The 20,357-nt window shown below is 37.4% G+C and overlaps 1 protein-coding gene across 1 annotated transcript in view; it reads right to left on the bottom strand.

Annotated features, from left to right (window-relative positions):
• The window catches only part of NCOA7 (nuclear receptor coactivator 7), a 431,441-nt gene that overhangs the window by 285,575 nt on the left and 125,509 nt on the right, over positions 1 to 20,357 (bottom strand). Inside the window, exon 3 of the mRNA XM_053710717.1 lies at positions 19,907 to 20,109. Coding sequence (XP_053566692.1) covers positions 19,907 to 20,109 — 203 coding nt within the window. The remainder of the gene's footprint in view (positions 1 to 19,906; positions 20,110 to 20,357) is intronic.

Below are 20,357 nucleotides of genomic sequence, written 5' to 3' on the forward strand. Positions count from 1 at the left end.
TTGTTTCCAAGAAGCAAAGAGGAACAAGATCAGTGCTGTTATCTTCAGTATGTGATACCTACATTCTGTTAATCAGAAAGGTGAGCTATAGTGCTGCTCTCTGCTGCCCCATGGGATTTTATATGAAGACTGGTTTTTAATGCATATTTTAGAACTAATTAAGAGTTTGCATTCATACAGGTGCATTGATGTGTAAAACGATTGCTGTAAAAACAGAATTTATGCTTACCTGATAAATTACTTTCTCCAACGGTGTGTCCGGTCCACGGCGTCATCCTTACTTGTGGGATATTCTCTTCCCCAACAGGAAATGGCAAAGAGCCCAGCAAAGCTGGTCACATGATCCCTCCTAGGCTCCGCCTACCCCAGTCATTCGACCGACGTAAAGGAGGAATATGCATAGGAGAAATCATATGATACCGTGGTGACTGTAGTTAGAGAAAATAATTCATCAGACCTGATTAAAAAAACCAGGGCGGGCCGTGGACCGGACACACCGTTGGAGAAAGTAATTTATCAGGTAAGCATAAATTCTGTTTTCTCCAACATAGGTGTGTCCGGTCCACGGCGTCATCCTTACTTGTGGGAACCAATACCAAAGCTTTAGGACACGGATGATGGGAGGGAGCAAATCAGGTCACCTAGATGGAAGGCACCACGGCTTGCAAAACCTTTCTCCCAAAAATAGCCTCAGAAGAAGCAAAAGTATCAAATTTGTAAAATTTGGTAAAAGTGTGCAGTGAAGACCAAGTCGCTGCCTTACATATCTGATCAACAGAAGCCTCGTTCTTGAAGGCCCATGTGGAAGCCACAGCCCTAGTGGAGTGAGCTGTGATTCTTTCAGGAGGCTGCCGTCCGGCAGTCTCATAAGCCAATCGGATGATGCTTCTAAGCCAAAAAGAGAGAGAGGTAGAAGTTGCTTTTTGACCTCTCCTTTTACCAGAATAAACAACAAACAAAGAAGATGTTTGTCTGAAATTCTTTGTAGCCTCTAAATAGAATTTTAGAGCACGAACTACATCCAAATTGTGTAACAAACGTTCCTTCTTTGAAACTGGATTCGGACACAAAGAAGGCACAACTATCTCCTGGTTAATGTTTTTGTTAGAAACAACTTTCGGAAGAAAACCAGGTTTAGTACGCAAAACCACCTTATCTGCATGGAACACCAGATAAGGAGGAGAACACTGCAGAGCAGATAACTCTGAAACTCTTCTAGCAGAAGAAATTGCAACCAAAAACAAAACTTTCCAAGATAGTAACTTAATATCTACGGAATGTAAGGGTTCAAACGGAACCCCTTGAAGAACTGAAAGAACTAAATTGAGACTCCAAGGAGGAGTCAAAGGTTTGTAAACAGGCTTGATTCTAACCAGAGCCTGAACAAAAGCTTGAACATCTGGCACAGCCGCCAGTTTTTTGTGAAGTAAAACAGATAAAGCAGAAATCTGTCCCTTCAAAGAACTTGCAGATAATCCTTTCTCCAAACCCTCCTGTAGAAAGGATAGAATCTTAGGAATTTTTATCTTGTTCCATGGGAATCCTTTAGATTCACACCAACAAATATATTTTTTCCATATTTTATGGTAAATTTTCCTAGTTACAGGCTTTCTAGCCTGAACAAGAGTATCAATGACAGAATCTGAAAACCCACGCTTTGATAAAATCAAGCGTTCAATCTCCAAGCAGTCAGTTGGAGTGAAGCCAGATTCGGATGTTCGAATGGACCTTGAACAAGAAGGTCCTGTCTCAAAGGTAGCTTCCATGGTGGAGCCGATGACATATTCACCAGGTCTGCATACCAAGTTCTGCGTGGCCACGCAGGAGCTATCAAGATCACCGAAGCCCTCTCCTGATTGATCCTGGCTACCAGCCTGGGAATGAGAGGTAACGGTGGGAATAAATAAGCTAGGTTGAAGGTCCAAGGCGCTATCAGTGAATCTACTAGAGTCGCCCTGGGATCCCTGGATCTGGACCCGTAGCAAGGAACCTTGAAGTTCCGACGAGACGCCATCAGGTCCATGTTTGGAATGCCCCATAATTGAGTTATTTGGGCAAAGATTTCCGGATGGAGTTCCCACTCCCCCGGATGGAAAGTCTGACGACTCAGAAAATCCGCTTCCCAATTTTCCACTCCTGGGATGTGGATTGCAGACAAGTGGCAGGAGTGATTCTCCGCCCATTGAATTATTTTGGTCACTTCCTCCATCGCCAGGGAACTCCTTGTTCCCCCCTGATGGTTGATATATGCAACAGTCGTCATGTTGTCTGATTGAAACCTTATGAATTTGGCCTTTGCTAGTTGAGGCCAAGCTTTGAGAGCATTGAATATCGCTCGCAGTTCCAGAATGTTTATCGGGAGAAGAGATTCTTCCCGAGACCATAGACCCTGAGCTTTCAGGGGTTCCCAGACCGCGCCCCAGCCCACCAGACTGGCGTCGGTCGTGACAATGACCCACTCTGGTCTGCGGAAGCTCATTCCCTGTGACAGGTTGTCCAGGTTCAGCCACCAACGGAGTGAATCTCTGGTTCTTTGATCTACTTGGATCGTCAGAGACAAGTCTGTATAATCCCCATTCCACTGTCTGAGCATGCACAGTTGTAATGGTCTTAGATGAATTCGTGCAAAAGGAACTATGTCCATTGCCGCAACCATCAAACCTATTACTTCCATGCACTGCGCTATGGAAGGAAGAAGAACAGAATGAAGTACTTGACAAGAGCTTAGAAGTTTTGATTTTCTGGCCTCTGTCAGAAAAATCTTCATTTCTAAGGAGTCTATTATTGTTCCCAAGAAGGGAACTCTTGTTGACGGGGACAGAGAACTTTTTTCTATGTTCACTTTCCACCCGTGAGATCTGAGAAAGGCTAGGACAATGTCCGTATGAGCCTTTGCTTTTGACAGAGACGACGCTTGAATCAGTATGTCGTCCAAGTAAGGTACTACTGCAATGCCCCTTGGTCTTAGCACCGCTAGAAGGGACCCTAGTACCTTTGTGAAAATCCTTGGAGCAGTGGCTAATCCGAACGGAAGTGCCACAAACTGGTAATGCTTGTCCAGAAAGGCGAACCTTAGGAACCGATGATGTTCCTTGTGGATAGGAATATGTAGATACGCATCCTTTAAATCCACCGTGGTCATGAATTGACCTTCCTGGATGGTAGGAAGAATTGTTCGAATGGTTTCCATCTTGAACGATGGAACCCTGAGAAATTTGTTTAGAATCTTGAGATCTAAAATTGGTCTGAATGTTCCTTCTTTTTTGGGAACTATGAACAGATTGGAGTAAAACCCCATCCCTTGTTCTCCTAATGGAACAGGGTGAATCACTCCCATTCTTAACAGGTCTTCTACACAATGTAAGAATGCCTGTCTTTTTATTTGGTTTGAAGACAATTGAGACCTGTGGAACCTCCCCCTTGGGGGTAGTTCCTTGAATTCCAGGAGATAACCTTGAGAAACTATTTCTAGCGCCCAAGGATCCTGAACATCTCTTGCCCAAGCCTGAGCAAAGAGAGAGAGTCTGCCCCCCACCAGATCCGGTCCCGGATCGGGGACCAACACTTCATGCTGTTTTAGTAGCAGTGGCAGGTTTCTTGGCCTGCTTACCCTTGTTCCAGCCTTGCATCGGTCTCCAGGCTGGTTTGGTTTGAGAACTATTACCCTCTTGCTTAGAGGGTGTAGAATTTGAGGCTGGTCCGTTTCTGCGAAAGGGACGAAAATGTGGCTTATTTTTAGCCTTAAAAGACCTATCCTGAGGAAGGGCGTGGCCCTTTCCCCCAGTGATGTCTGAAATAATCTCTTTCAAGTCAGGGCCAAACAGCGTTTTACCTTTGAAAGGGATGTTAAGCAATTTGTTCTTGGAGGACACATCCGCTGACCAAGACTTTAGCCAAAGCGCTCTGCGCGCCACAATAGCAAAACCTGAATTTTTCGCCGCTAGTCTAGCTAATTGCAAAGTGGCGTCTAAGATAAAAGAGTTAGCCAATTTAAGTGCTTGAACTCTGTCCATAACCTCCTCATACGAAGAGTCTTTATTGAGCGACTTTTCTAGTTCTTCGAACCAGAAACACGCTGCTGTAGTGACAGGAACAATGCATGAAATTGGTTGTAGAAGGTAACCTTGCTGAACAAACATTTTTTTAAGCAAACCCTCTAATTTTTTATCCATAGGATCTTTGAAAGCACAACTATCTTCTATAGGGATAGTAGTGCGTTTGTTTAGAGTAGAAACCGCCCCCTCGACCTTGGGGACTGTCTGCCATAAGTCCTTTCTGGGGTCGACCATAGGAAATAATTTTTTAAATATAGGGGGAGGAACAAAAGGTATGCCGGGCCTTTCCCATTCCTTATTTACAATGTCCGCCACCCGCTTGGGTATAGGAAAAGCATCGGGGGGCACCGGGACCTCTAGGAACTTGTCCATCTTACATAACTTCTCTGGAATGACCAAATTGTCACAATCATCCAGAGTAGATAACACCTCCTTAAGCAGAGCGCGGAGATGTTCTAATTTAAATTTAAAAGTAATAACATCAGGTTCAGCTTGTTGAGAAATTTTTCCTGAATCTGAAATTTCTCCCTCAGACAAAACCTCCCTCCTGGCCCCTTCAGATTGGTGTGAGGGTATGTCAGAACCATTATCATCAGCGTCCTCATGCTCTTCAGTATCTAAAACAGAGCAATCGCGCTTTCTCTGATAAGTGGGCATTTTGGACAAAATGTTTTTAATAGAATTATCCATTACAGCCGTTAATTGTTGCATAGTAAGAAGGATTGGCGCACTAGATGTACTAGGGGCCTCTTGTGTGGGCAAGACTGGTGTAGACACAGAAGGGGATGATGCAGTACCATGCTTACTCCCCTCGCTTGAGGAATCATTTTGGGCAACATCATTATCAGTGGCATCATTGTCCCTACTTTGTTATGACACTATGTCACATTCATCACATATATTTAAATGGGGAGGAACCTTGGCTTCCAAACATACAGAACATCGTCTATCTGATGGTTCAGACATGTTAACAGGCATAAACTTGATAACAAAGCACAAAAAACGTTTTAAAATAAAACCGTTACTGTCACTTTAAATTTTAAACTGAACACACTTTATTACTGAATATGTGAAAAAGTATGAAGGAATTGTTCAAAATTCACCAAAATTTCACCACAGTGTCTTAAAGCCTTAAAAGTATTGCACACCAAATTTGAAAGCTTTAACTCTTAAAATAACGGAACCGGAGCCGTTTTTACATTTAACCCCTATACAGTCCCTGGTATCTGCTTTGCTGAGACCCAACCAAGCCCAGAGGGGAATACGATACCAAATGACGCCTTCAATAAGCTTTTTCAGTGGTTCTTAGCTCCTCACACATGCATCTGCATGCCTTGCTTTCCAAAAACAACTGCGCATTAGTGGCGCGAAAATGAGGCTCTGCCTATGACTAGAAAAGGCCCCCAGTGAAAAAGGTGTCCAATACAGTGCCTGCTGTTTTTTTAATACATCCCCAAGATTAAAAGAACTATTTATAGTTATAATCCACTAAATATACTTATAAAGTAATCGTTTTAGCCCAGAAAAATGTCTACCAGTCTTTAAAGCCCTTGTGAAGCCCTTTATTCTTATACTAAACTAAGAAAATGGCTTACCGGTTCCCAGAGGGAAAATGACAGCTTCCAGCATTACCAAGTCTTGTTAGAAATGTGTCATACCTCAAGCAGCAAAAGTCTGCCCACTGTTTCCCCCAACTGAAGTTAATTCATCTCAACAGTCCTGTGTGGAAACAGCCATCGATTTTAGTAACGGTTGCTAAAATCATTTTCCTCTTACAAACAGAAATCTTCATCTCTTTTCTGTTTCAGAGTAAATAGTACATACCAGCACTATTTGAAAATAACAAACTCTTGATTGAAGAATAAAAACTACATTTAAACACCAAAAAATTCTTAGCCATCTCCGTGGAGATGTTGCCTGTGCAACGGCAAAGAGAATGACTGGGGTAGGCGGAGCCTAGGAGGGATCATGTGACCAGCTTTGCTGGGCTCTTTGCCATTTCCTGTTGGGGAAGAGAATATCCCACAAGTAAGGATGACGCCGTGGACCGGACACACCTATGTTGGAGAAAAGGCAAGTGTGTGTGATTCTTACAGTTCTATTTTTAAAAGCACAATTGTTTCTTTTAAAATAAATTTATTATTTTTTAATAACACTTCCAGCACGTGTCAAAACACTGTAAAAAATAAATTCTGGTTCCCATTTCCAAAAGAAAAGAAATTGTATTGTATTTCCAAAATAGAAAGGTGTACTTCCAAAAACAAAATTGTATTTCCGCAATCAGCACTAATATGTGAACCGAATGGCACCAAAACAAAGGTTTTAGCTACCAGAACGGCTACCCTTCAAGTCTTTTTCTATTTGGGTAAAAATAATGACCCATGAAGAGTGTAAAAGCCCAGAGGCCTAGCCGGCAGGCACCGACACCACAAGGCGCATCCGGATGATTGTAGCCTTCTAAAAATCAATCTGAGCAGCTTTTTTGTCTACACTAGCCACGGTGGACAGATAGCTGAAATCCAGCCTAAAGGGAATTCATTGGCAGCTTTATCTAGAATCAAATATGGTTTCTTTAACATTCTGGGAATGGGAGGTGCCGCAACTCCTTTGGAGTCACTTTGAGGATTTAGCTCGGGACCTGAATAAAATTGTGAATCTACACACTTCCTCCCGAGGGATCGAGTTGCTGAGTGTGGCACAAACATTACACCTGGCTGCGATAGGTGAAAGACCCTCAGAAGATATGGCGACTGGAGCCTTTTTGGCTTATGTATCTCCATTAGCCCCAGCACAAGCAATCAGTGCCTGTCTAAATGTCTGACAGGCTACTACCGTGCTACCAGAGCCGCCCGACATTTTACTGGAGGATGTCAGCGGGGAATGCAGATCTCTGGCAAGCCCAGTCGTTACAAGTCTTTATGACAATCAGATTATTTTGTTGTCTCCATGTGAAGTGGAGATTAAGAGCAGCCTTTACCTCCAGCATTTCCTTAGTCCTGCCACTGGGCCAGATCCACTAACTGTCATCTTTAATGGGTCCGGGGTTGTCCTTATATGCCTGTAAAATTGTGTCTGCCTGCAGGTACATTATCTGCTCGAGTTTCTGTGCCCTCCCACCCATTAAGAGTTGAGAGAATTGGAGTTGGGTGAATTTGAGAGAACACTCTGACATTTACAAGCAGCTGTTGTGGGGATCTGGTGACTTCCATGTTTCAATTTAACTCTCAGTCTCAGATATTTGAAGATCCTTCTGTGTGGTTCACTTATGGGAATCTCAAGATAGTGTTGTTTCTTTATACTGAGGACTTCTCTTTTTGTTATGTTTGTGGACTTAAAGCTAGGATGCTGTACAATAGTAACCACTTTACCTTCCGTATACATTATATGTAAGCTTCTCTGTTTCTAGACACAGATTATAAGCTCCCCTCATAGACCATTTTCTTTATTATTTTTTTTAAGATGACAGGATATTTGCCCCATATGCTGCAACTCTCTAAGTTAATAGGTAGTATTATTTAAAGGGCCATAATACCCAAATGTTTAAACACTTGAAAGTGATGCAGCATAGCTGTAAAAAGCTGATTAGAAAATATCACCTGAACATCTCTATGTAAAAAAGAAAGATATTTTACCTCAAAAGTTCCTCAGTAGCCACCTCCCATTGTAAAGGATTTCTAAGCAGCATTTTAGTGTGTTTGTCCTGGGACATCTGAAGGGACTAGCATCGTGCACTCTCATATTATTTCACCAATCAGGTAAAGGAAGCTTACTATGAAATCTCATGAGAGTTAAGTCAAATCTCATGAGATCACAGTAAGAGTTCATGACCTCAGCACTGCTGATGCTGATTGGCTGCTGTTCATTTCTTAATTTTTTTAAATTTGTTTACCTGCAGCTGGAAGCAGCCGAGTATAACTTTTTACACAGAACTTACTCTGCTGAGCTGAGGAGATTGTGAGGTAAAATATCTTCCTTTTTTACATAGAGATGCTCAGGTGATATTTTCCTGTCAGCTTTTTACAGTTATACTGCATCAGTTTCAAGTGATTTAGCATATGAGTATTATGTCCCTTTAAGTGTTGTTTGAGATATACAACTGCTGGAAGACAGTATAAGTATGCTCCTAGTAGGCTAATATTATATACCCTTAAATTGCTAAGATGCATAAACCATATTATGTTGGAGGCTGTATTCAGCTGACACCCTCTCATATTATTTAAATTGAACTTTAACTACTGTTTTTTATACTATTGTGTAGGTTGCCAGCTATCAAAATCCTGCTTTTTTCAGTGTGATATTTTGTATTATTTTATTTGACATAAAATAGATTATCTAGAAATGATACTGTTAACTCCAAAGGGAAGGGATGCTTTGTTTGTGCCTCCTTTTTTACCTTCTAAATATATACAGTTTAAGCTAGGAGGAAAGGGGTGTCTGCTTACAATGCATCTTACTACTTACGACCTTAGGTCTGCATAGACAACGTTTCCAAAGGAGTTGGTGGTCATTATGGTCCTCATATACAGACTGTGCTTAAGTTATTTACATATATAAAATAGGTTCTAGACTTCTGCCCAGATGGTACTCTTTACCCCCAATCATTATACAGCTCCCTGGTTACTTATTTAATACCCAGGGTCTGAATCTGCGGTTTCCTTGATACATACCGCGGTTTAATACATTTAGTAATATTCCTTTTTCCTACAGTTTTATTTTACTATCTTGTGACCTATTGCAATACTGGAAGAGATTAAGTGATTATTTTTTCTAGTCAGAGGAAGCCCATTTGGATAAAGATTTATAACTTTCAACTATAATGCAATTCCAGCAAAGGATATAGGTATCTGAAAACAAAGTATACTTGCCTAAAGGATGTTGGGATCTGGCCCCGTCCCAAGGGCCTTGGGTGGGGTCGGGCTCTAAACATTTTATATTCTTTAATTACTTGCCTGGAACATGATTTTGCTTATTAAGTTTATATAAAGCCTATCCTTTGCAAACCCTTGTATTGTAAATGTCGTTTTGGTCTATTCCAATTTTACATCATTTGATTCTAGATATGTGGCAATAGGGTTTTACTTCTTACCTATTCTAAATATACAGATGCAGAATAATAATAAAACTATATTTTGACTTATCTCTAGTTATAACAACTGTAGGATACCTTTCCTGTTTGTTCTTTTAGAATATTAAACCTTTAGATTAATTAGATTCTTATTTTATTATTTTATCTTGTTATAGATACTCTTGTATTGAAATTTATGGAAAAAAGGTTTAGTATTTTTTATGTGAGTTACCAAGAGCAATTCAGTGCACTGTACAGTACAGTGGCATTTCAATTGTACGAGTTTTGCTATTTGTGTGTCTAACAAATATGCCAATCTGCTTTTTTTTACTTTAACTGTGATGTAACAGATACAATTGAGCTTCTTTGTTAATGCAAATGTTATGTTCTTACCTTTATTTTTGCATTCATATGACAAATGTATTATATCTTGTGTACTGTACGATATACTAAACCTCAATAAAAATTATTTTAAAAATAAAAAAAAAATGTACTTCCAAAAAAAGAAAATTGTATTTGTAATTAAAGATTTGTATTCTAAAAAAAAGTTGTATTTCTAAAAAAAAAATGTTTTTCAAAAAGATCTCAGTACATAGAGCAGCAGAAGACCCTTCAAGTACTTTGAATACAAACAGGTCCAGTTCCCAGTTCACTTCCTCATAAAGGCTGTGACACACTGAGAGTGGAACGGTGTCCTGCCTTTTAATCTCTGTGCGCTCAGCCGCGTCAGGTCACGTAGCTGAGCGCTCAGAGATTAAATATTTGAATATCAGAAGCAATGTGACGCGGCGTGAAGCAAGTGCTTCGCCTCGCGATGCATCCCTTGCAGTGTGTCACAAACACTTTATTTGTTGTTGTATATAAGGACTTTATGATCAAAAACTCACTGGCATCGAGAGAAATCATGCAAAAAATCTTTGAGGTTTTTCCTGAGCATTATATTGTAATATGTGTCTATCCTTCACACTCAAAACCCTACTTAAGGAGATGAACAAATCTCAAAGTAAAATTTACCTTTCTAACATTTTTTAGGGACTTTGCAGTACTTACAAGACCACCACATCAGAGAAATTTAGATCATCGGTCCTAAGTCTTAAGAATTATTGTAACCTTGTGTTCATTGTTACAGAGTATAGCAGCTCTCTAGAAATTAAAAAAAACACTAAACACAGTAGAATACCATAATCAAGTGCATAATAATAAGATAATGCAAAAGCACCTTTTTCTGACAAATGTCATAGTTAGATTTTCCTTCTTCCTGCATCATGTGACAGTCATCAGCCAATTACAAAATGGATATACGTATATTCTTTGAGTTCTTGAACATACTCAGTAGGAGCTGCTACTTTAGAAATTGTGCATATAAAAAGGTTTAAATAAGGGAAGTGAACTGTAAAGTTGTTTAAGATTGTACGCTCCATCTGAACCATGAAAGTTTAACTTTGAAAAAACACAAAAACAGGTGGCGCAACTGACGCTGCTATCTCCAAATTACTCTAATGTTAATAAACAGTCCCAGGATCTAGGATATTACAACTAGCGATATATTTATTTATAAAATACAAAAGATACAATTTTAAACAAAGTGAGGACACCGGTGTCTAAAAGATTTCAGTATAAAAACCAGTTAAAAACAATATTCAATAGAAATATATATACAATCATATATATGATTAATGTAAGACAAGATCTGAATATTATATTGTCCTTCTCTCTAGGACAGATTTGGAGCGTTCTATGTGGTTCCAATTTAGCAGTGTAGTATACTGTCTCGGTGATACAATAAACAATCTTATCACAATGAATGTCTCCTATGTGGCATAAGATGCTGAAAGTTCAGTCCTTTAACAAAGTAATGGTCCGTAGACAGTGTAACAGTGTTATCTTGTGTATATATATATATATATATATATATATATATATATATATATATATATATATATATATATATATATATATATATATATATATATATATATATATATATATATCACAGACAATGACATATATAATAAAATTGATATATATATAATAAAAAATTGATATATATAATAAAAAAATATATATAATAAAAAAGTGGGGTCCAGGACTATATACAGCTATTACCGGAAAACAATACATATATAAAAATAATACAAATACATAAAATATATACAAAAATAATATATGTAAGCATAATATATATATACATATAGGATAAAGAACTGGTTCCAAGGGGCTATGCTAGTGATACTAAACAGATTATACTAAACAAATCCTCATCTAGAGTATTATATATACCAAATAATAGTTTAAGCAATATGGTTTAGTTCCGCTTCTTGGTATAACAGTCTTTTTTCCATATTTCCTCCCCTTACAGCACTCCTTAATTTTCTAATGCCCCAGAATCTCATTTCTTTTAGGTTACCTTTGTGTTTTTCTTTGAAGGGTTTGTATAACCTTGTGTCTTCTTTTCCTAGTTCTATGCTTCTTATGTGTTCCCTTATGCTGTCTTTTAGTTTCCTACTCCTTTGTTCTAAATATTGTAGCTGACAGGAACACTGTATGAGGTAGATAATATTGTTGTCTGTACATCTTATTAGGTCTTTAAAGGGACACTGAACCCAAATTTGTTATTTTGTGATTCAGATAGAGCATGCAATTTTAAGCAACTTTCTAATTTACTCCTATTATCAAATTTTCTTCATTTTCTTGGTATCTTTAACCCCTTGAGTGCTAACGACGGCTCTGAGCCGTCACAGAGTTTCCCACTCAGCTCAGAGCCGTTGCTAGCACTCTCCCACATTGAGGGAGATCTGGGGGCTCCCACCCGCTCATACCCCGGCGATCAGACCTGCATAGTGACAGGCATCGCCGGGGCTTCCCGTTTTGAGCGGTGACGTCACGCGCAATGACGTGATGACGTCACCGCGCAACTTTATTAACAAACTGACAATACAAAGTATAGGGAAAGGGGGCATGCTGCTTAGACGCCTGTATCTCAGGCATCTAAGTAGCTACAGACCCCCAAGACCCACCATTGGAAAGGTAATCGCCTAACCTTTCCAAATGTTGTAAGTCTTGGGGATCTGAAAAAATATATATAAAAGTTAAAAAAAAACAAAAAAATTAAAAAAAAAAAAAAAACCTTCAATCACCTTAGCACCCAGGTGGGAAAGTGCTTAGCACTCAAAGGGTTAATTGATAAGCAAGAATATAAGTTTAGATGCCGGACCATTTTTGGTGAACAACCTGGGTTGTTCTTGCTGATTGGACAGCACCAATAAACAAGTGCTGTCCATGGTCTGAACCAAAAATGTGCTGCCTCCTTAGCTTAGATGCCTTCTTTTTCAAATAAAGATAGCAAGAGAATGAAGAAAAATTGATAACAGAAGTAAATTAGAAAGTTGCTTAAAATTGCATGCTCTATCTGAATCATTAAATAAAAAATTTGGGTTTTTTCAATTCCGCCCATGTAGTTTCTGATCTCACGCTTTTTGTTTTGTTGCTATGTGCACATGATTTGCATTTGTGGCATGGGAAGAAACCCTCAATTTTTTCTCTCCTGAGATCTCTATCTTGTATTTGTTACTCTTCTTATATTCACTAGGTGCCAGTATGATTTTCAAATTCATGGCTTTTCTGAAGATAATCTCTGGTTTTTGGTTTATCTTGTTTCCAAGTAATGGATCACTTCTTACTAAATGCCAATGTTTTGAAATTATTTTCTGGATCTTTTATGTTGGCTGGAATATGTTGTTATAAAGGGGATTCTGAAAATTTCTACTATATTTTCATCTCTGGTTTCTCTGGGATTAATTTTTAGGAGATCATTCCTCTCTATTTCTCTGATTTGGTTTCTTGTATTCATGACATTATTAGGATTGTAGCCCTTCTTTAGGAATTTGTTATATAATATTTCTGATTGTATGTCATAATCTGCGATATTAGTGCAATTTCTCCTAATTCTTGAGCATTGTCCCTTTGGTATATTTCTTTTCCATTTACTATGATGGCAGCTTCTATAATCTATATAGCTATTTGCATCCACCTTTTTAAAGTAGGTGGTGGTTACTATAGTGTCATCCTTTATGTCTATGTCTATATCCAAAAAAATAATTTTAGTTTTACTTACTTCAAGTGTGAATTTGACACCCACATCATTGCTATTAATATCTTCCATAAATAGCTCAAAGAGTTCTTGGTCTCCTTGCCATAAAATTAATATATAATCTAGGAACTGTTTGTATGGCACGAGAACCAGTTCTTTATCCTATATGTATACATATATTATGCTTTTATATATATATATTGTTTTCTGGTAATAGCTGTATAAAGTCCTAAACCCCCATTTTTTATTATATATTTTTTTATTATATATATAAAAATTTTATTATATATATCAATTTTATTATATATGTCATTGTCTGGGACATATATATATATATATATATATATATATATATATATATATATATATATATATATATATATATATATATATATATATATATATATATATATATATATATATAACACAATCCTGGGTGCAAAAATGTAATGAATATTCCTCCTGACAAATGCACTCACAGGACTCTTTTAAAGTGAACAAAAACTTGTTTTTATTGGAATGTTTTCGGGGAGAAGTTCCCCTTCATCAGCATGGGGAACTTCTCCCCGAAAACGCTCCAATAAAAACAAGTTTTTGTTCACTTTCAAAGAGTCCTGTGAGTGCATTTGTCAGGAGGAATATATATATATATATATATACTTATATATATATATATATATATATATATACTTAAATGTCAAAAACAAAATTAAAGCAATTGGTGCCAAAAGCGGTTAAAAAGTTAATTTTATTTGTGTAGTCACACAATTAAAACATGGGGGTAATACAAAAAGCAAACAATTTAGGCAACAAAAAACATAGTAATAATGGACAAGACTGATTACATCAAAGAGGCCTTACGCCAGCTACAAGACTTAAACAACTACGTTCCTCTACAAGGAGATCCAAGTCATATGTATCAGGGAGTTCTTAAAGAAATTTTGGATGATGGGTTGGAGGATGGGCACATAGATGAATCTACGGGAGATTTTCTATTTGTTAAATACCCAGTTGTGCCCATCTTCCACCATCTACCAAAAGTACATAAGAGTCTGGAGGATGTTAAAGGTCGTCCTATCATAAGTGGGATTGGCTCTATATCTGAGCACCTTTCAGAGTGGCTAGATGCGATTTTGAACCCTTTGGTTGTTCAATTGCATAGCTATTTGAAAGATACTAAACATACAATCAACTTACTCGAAAGTGAAAAATGGGAGAAAGAGACCTATAGATGGGTTACAATGGATGTAGCATCTCTTTACTCTTCAATCCCACATGATAAGGGCGTGGAGGCCATTATGTACTTTTTGAACAATTTCACAGATTTTTCTAAAGAACTTATTGAATTTGTTAAGAGGGTCACTATGTATCTCCTGACACACAACTACTTCAAGTTTGAAGATAGGTTTTATCTCCAGAGGTGTGGGACAGCGATGGGCGCGAAATTTGCGCCATCATTCGCCAATCTCTATATGGGATGGTGGGAGCTGTCCCACATCTTTGGAGATAAAAACACATTTAAGGCTAATATTGTGTTTTACAGGAGATACATAGATGACCTTCTTCTAATATGGAAAGGTACTATAAGAGAACTTGAGAGCTTTGTCACTAAGATTAATGACAATGAATTGGGTTTAAAGTTCACCTTTGAACATAACAGTGAAAATATTTCCTTTTTGGACCTCAACATAAAAGGAAATAATGATGGTTCAATAACATGTGACACATATCATAAACCGATTACACGGAACACACTGTTGCATGCCAAAAGCTGCCACCCACCACATGTTCCTTTTGCGGTTGCAAAGGGACAGTTCGTCAGACTTAAGAGAAACTGTACGGAGGAGGCAGCTTTTGTCAGGCAAAGCATTGAATTGAGACAACGTTTAAGAGAGAGAGGTTACTCAGACAAAGTTCTTGATAGAGCAGAATATCAAGTAGCGAGACTAGACAGGAAAAAACTTTTGAGCAACAAGACACAACAGGACCATATTAAAACATCTAAGGCAAATGGGTCATATTTTGTCACTGAATACAGTGCCCAATATGGTGACATATGTAGAATTGTAAAGAAACACTTCAAATTACTGGCTGCTGATGATCATCTCACAGAGAGTGTAGATCTAGGCCTGAAATGTTCTTACAGAAAGTGTAAGACTTTGGGCAATATTCTGTCACCCTCCTGTATTTCTAAAAACACACCAAAGAGTACATGGTTACAACACAAAGGTATGTTCAGGTGTGGAAAGAGATCCTGCAGACCTTGCGAATTTGCTCTCTTTACTGACAGCTTTCAATCCACGAGCACAGGCGAGAGATTCCAGATAGAATCCTGCCTGAACTGCACTACTCCCTATGTGATTTATGTTATCACATGCATTGAATGTTCCATACAATACGTAGGTCTAACCTCAAATGACGTAAACACAAGGATGAGAAACCATCTATCTACCATTAGTTCAGGCACAGCTACTACCCCTCTTGTCCAGCATTTTGCTAAAGAGCATAATAAATCCCTATCTACCTTTCGCTGGCAAGCCATAGAAAAGGTGAATACACCTCCAAGGGGAGGTGATAGGGACAAAATGCTGGGCAAGAGGGAGATGTTTTGGATATTTAAACTTGGGACAAGAGTTCCCCAAGGTATGAACTCTGAATATGATTTAATTAATTATTGGAAATAATAATAATGTCTTCTCTCAATTTATTTAAGATTAAATTGTGTTCTTTCTAAACTAATAAAAGAACACCTATCTATAGATTAGTACAATCTCATCTTTAGTTGGAAATTATGAGAGTTAGACTTATTGTAATGTTCAACAACAAATAATTATCATGTTTCCATATAAAGAACTCCTTATAAAAGGTTCATTTAAAGTATTTAAAAAATCCCTACTATCAGTAATTGCCTATACCACATATAGAAATTCTTGTAAATTTTCATTTATTTAATTAAAAACCAAGTCTGGTATTCACAAAATATAAATATCAAGTTAACTACTTTTTTCTATCTATTGGTCATAATATGATAATATGTTAGTATAGGTATTTGGCATAGTGTTATACTAGTTCAAGTTTGAACATTAGGCACTTATACTACCAAATTAGGTTAATTTCTTAGTTCCAAGACTGGATCTACTAACTTGTTATTTCAATGAGTTAAATTGAGCATGTTTGTTTTTAACCTATTAGAATCAGAGGTAGGGTACATAAACTTGGTAACAGGTGTACTCTTTAGCTATGATTACGGCTGTGTGCCGAAACATGTCAGCAACCAACTTTGTGCTCATTTTTGTTGCCTAAATTGTTTGCTTTTTGCATTACCCCCATGTTTTAATTGTGTGACTACACAAATAAAATTCACTTTTTAACCGCTTTTGGCACCAATTGCTTTAATTTCGTTTTTGACATTTAAGTATTCTATCAGGATTAAGCATTGGTGCTCAGTGGTTTTGTATGCTCCATATAGTACCCCAAGCTAGCGTGGACAGCTAGACTTCCCATTGGATGACTTTAAGACCATCATATCCCAGCTAAGGAATCCGATTCATTTCATTGGATGACCATCGACACGTGGTACGCCACACACGCACAGACGCAACAACAGCATCCTTCACAGCACTGTCTGTAGACGGAGATCGCAGAGGCAAGTTTGCCGGGCAGAGACCGGGCCGTGAGCGGGCCTTCAATCAGTGAGGATCTGGACGGATTCAGGATAACTGGCGTTCCTCTGTAGCAGTGGTAAGTGGGCACAACCGCAGAGCGGTAAATAATACACAGATGGCTATGGAAGCGTAAAGTTTATGAGACCCATAACTGCTATTAGAGTTTACCTGATCAATAGGAGACAATCTGTGAACGCCTGATACACCTTATTTGGGACTGTTCATCCATTTATACATTTGTGTTTGTGGATTGTTTGGAAGTGCTTGGGCGATCGCTACCAGGGGTTTTATATAATAAGACTATTATTTGTACGCTTACATTGTTAGTTTTGAGACAGAAAATTTCTCTTTTTGCTTATATATATATATATATATATATATATATATATATATATATATATATATATATATATATATATATATATATATATATATATATATATATATATAAAACCTTTTTTAACCTTTGCTGATCTTTTATTATTGCCGATATTTTTAGCAATCATATATATTTATATATTAGCACTCAATTATTTTTATAAGCATATACACTTTCAGTACCCAATTTATCTGCTTATTCAGTTTAGCGCCTTTTATGATTTTTGATTTTTTATCCAATATAACTTCCACTAACTCCTATACTTCTATATATTCATTATACCATCAATTTTTAGATATTCCCCGCAATACCATGTAAAAATGGAATAGCACTATAGCAAAATATGTGATTTTATAAAGATAATTTTTTCCCCTTTTTTTCCCATTTGTGCTAAATTAGCGAAGACGGATTTATGCATTCATACACATATATATATTTTGTATAATATTCCATAAATACCCCTTGCTTTTTATCCCAATCTAAATTCGTTTCCCCTATCGTACTACAGATAGTCCTGATTTCTGATGTATAATCAGTTTGAGATGTATATATTTTTTCTTGAAAAAGCAATGAAAGAGTTAAATACAAATAGGAGGTGCCAAAAGAGCCTTTAAAAAGGAGCAGAACAATGTTCTCAGGTATCTTGACAAAGGCTGACAAGTCGAAACGCATAGAATACTTGAGACTGGATTTCACATTGGAGCTGGTTGAAACGGAAGTTCTGTGGAAGAAAGTAAAGACACTTGACCAGGATATCCCCACTAGCGGCACTTATAACGGATTCACCGCCTGCAGGTTCTTGAAGCAACTCTAATACAGACAAAAGTATTAGAAGAATAGTGCACTATCAACAAAAGGAATCATAGGCCGGTTAAAAGACCTCCACGAAGGACCGCGATCCACCACGTGAGTAATACACGCTGCGGTGAGATTAGGAGGTTTTTAAGGTAACACTGTTACACTGTCTTTTTAAGGGCAATGCCTATACAAATACCCTTTTCAGGGCAATGGTTAGCTTAGGTTATTTTAGATAGTTTTTTTATTTGGGGGGGTTGGTTGGGTGGTGGGTTTTACTTTTGGGGGTCTGTTTGTATTTATTTTACAGGTTAAAGAGCTGATATCTTTGGGGCAATGCCCCACAAAAGGCCCTTTTAAGGGCCATTGGTAGCTTATTGTAGGCTATGTTTTTTTTTAATTTTGTGTGGGCTTTTTTATTTTGATAGGGCTATTAGATTAGGTTTAATTCTTTTTTATTTTTGATAATTTGTTTGTTATTTTTGTAATTTAGTGGGGGGTTTTTTGTAATTTAGTTAGTTTTTATTTTTTTGAAATGAGATACTTTTTGTAATTTTAGGATTTTTTTATTGGTAGTTTAGTTTTATTTAATTGGTAGATAGTTTAATTGTTAGTTTAAATTTTTTTTTTTAATTTGACAAGTAAATTTCAATTTAATTTAAGCTAGGGAAATTGTAATTTTAATATAAAGTTAGGGGGTCGCTAGGTTTAGGGGTTACTGGTTTTAATTTATTTAGTTGTTTCGGTTTAGGGGTTAATAGTTTATTTTAGTATATTTCATTGTGGGGGGCTTGCGGTTTAGAGGTTAATAGCTTTATTATAGCAGTGGTGTCGGTGGACGGCAGATTAGGGGTTAACAATATTTAAATAGTGTTTGCGATGCGGGAGGGCGGCGGTTTAGGGGTTTATTATAGTAGCGACAATGTTGGGGAGCGGCGGAATAGGGGTTAATACATTTTTTAGTGGTGGCGATGTCGGGAGCGGCAGATTAGGGGTTAATAACATTAATATAGTGCTTGCGATGCGGGAGGGCCTCGGTTTAGGGGTTAATAGGTAGTTTATGGGTGTTTAGTGTACTTTTAACACTTTAGTTTATTAGTTTTATGCTACAGCTTTGTAGCGTAAAACTCATAACGACTGACTTTAGATGGCGGTACAGATCTTGTCATTTTAGGCTGTAACGCTCACTTTTTAGCCGTACCGCAAAACTCGTAATACCGGCGCTATGGGAATCCCGTGAAAAAAAAGTCATTTTTACATGTGCGGTACACCTATACCAACAACACTTGTAATAGCTGCGGTGCTGTTTTAACGCTGAAAATGCCATATTTTCAGCGTTACAAGCCGCAACGCAAAACTTGTAATCTGGTGAGTGGTTTTTTTCTAGTAGACAATTCCCTCTCTTAAAAACATATATCAATTTTGTCTATAAAGCCAGGTGATCACTGTGGTAACAGTGAACCATTGCAAGACAAAAAGTGATTTTATTTATGTACTGCACAAAGGGCCCTCTCGATTATAACCTCCAAAATCCCTTATTGATCCCTATTTCACGTGTGGCGACAATTTAGTAAGGTCATCAAAGTAACAGCAGTGGTCACTGGCAATTTTTTATATTATTTACTAAAATCTTAACAAAAAAATATTTTTGTTTCCAGTTTTTACCACAGATATATCAAATGCCATGAAATATAAATATAATTATGGTATATTCTGAATCTGCTGGGCCTGCTGAAAAAAGCAATATATAATTTGTGTAGGTCACTCACTGAAATTTTGTTTTACTGTAAGTAGCATAAAAAGCTCAAAACTGGTATAGCATTGGCATGTGAAAATGGTTTACTTAAATAAACTCACCAGCACTGTATCTCTTAATCTCATTGCGTCTGGACTGTTTCCCTTGACTTCTTTTCTTTTTCTTTTCTTCATCAGGAACTTTTTCAGAAATTTGTCCTAAAATTACTTTTAAATTGTCATCCTTGGTAGTGGGTGTCACACTGACTTGCGAGTTAGCGGAGGGAAGGTCTGGATTCTGTTTCACCAGACGTTTCTTCTTCAGCCTTTGGGAATAAATAAAGCAGCATGTTACATAGAAAGACATATTTTCTAACTGTAATCATAATTTATTACAGCACACAATATGGACACAGATATCTCTGACTGGTAATGCACTCAGGCTCATATGAACTATTGATTGGATGGTTTATAGTCTTACCTACCTACGGACATTCACACTGGTTGGACATTGTATTTATTTGTCTATCTGTGTTTTGTTTATATATTTGTTGTTTACTCCATTTGATCATAC

This window comes from Bombina bombina, chromosome 4 (genome assembly GCF_027579735.1).
Source record: "Bombina bombina isolate aBomBom1 chromosome 4, aBomBom1.pri, whole genome shotgun sequence".
Lineage (NCBI taxonomy): Eukaryota > Metazoa > Chordata > Amphibia > Anura > Bombinatoridae > Bombina > Bombina bombina.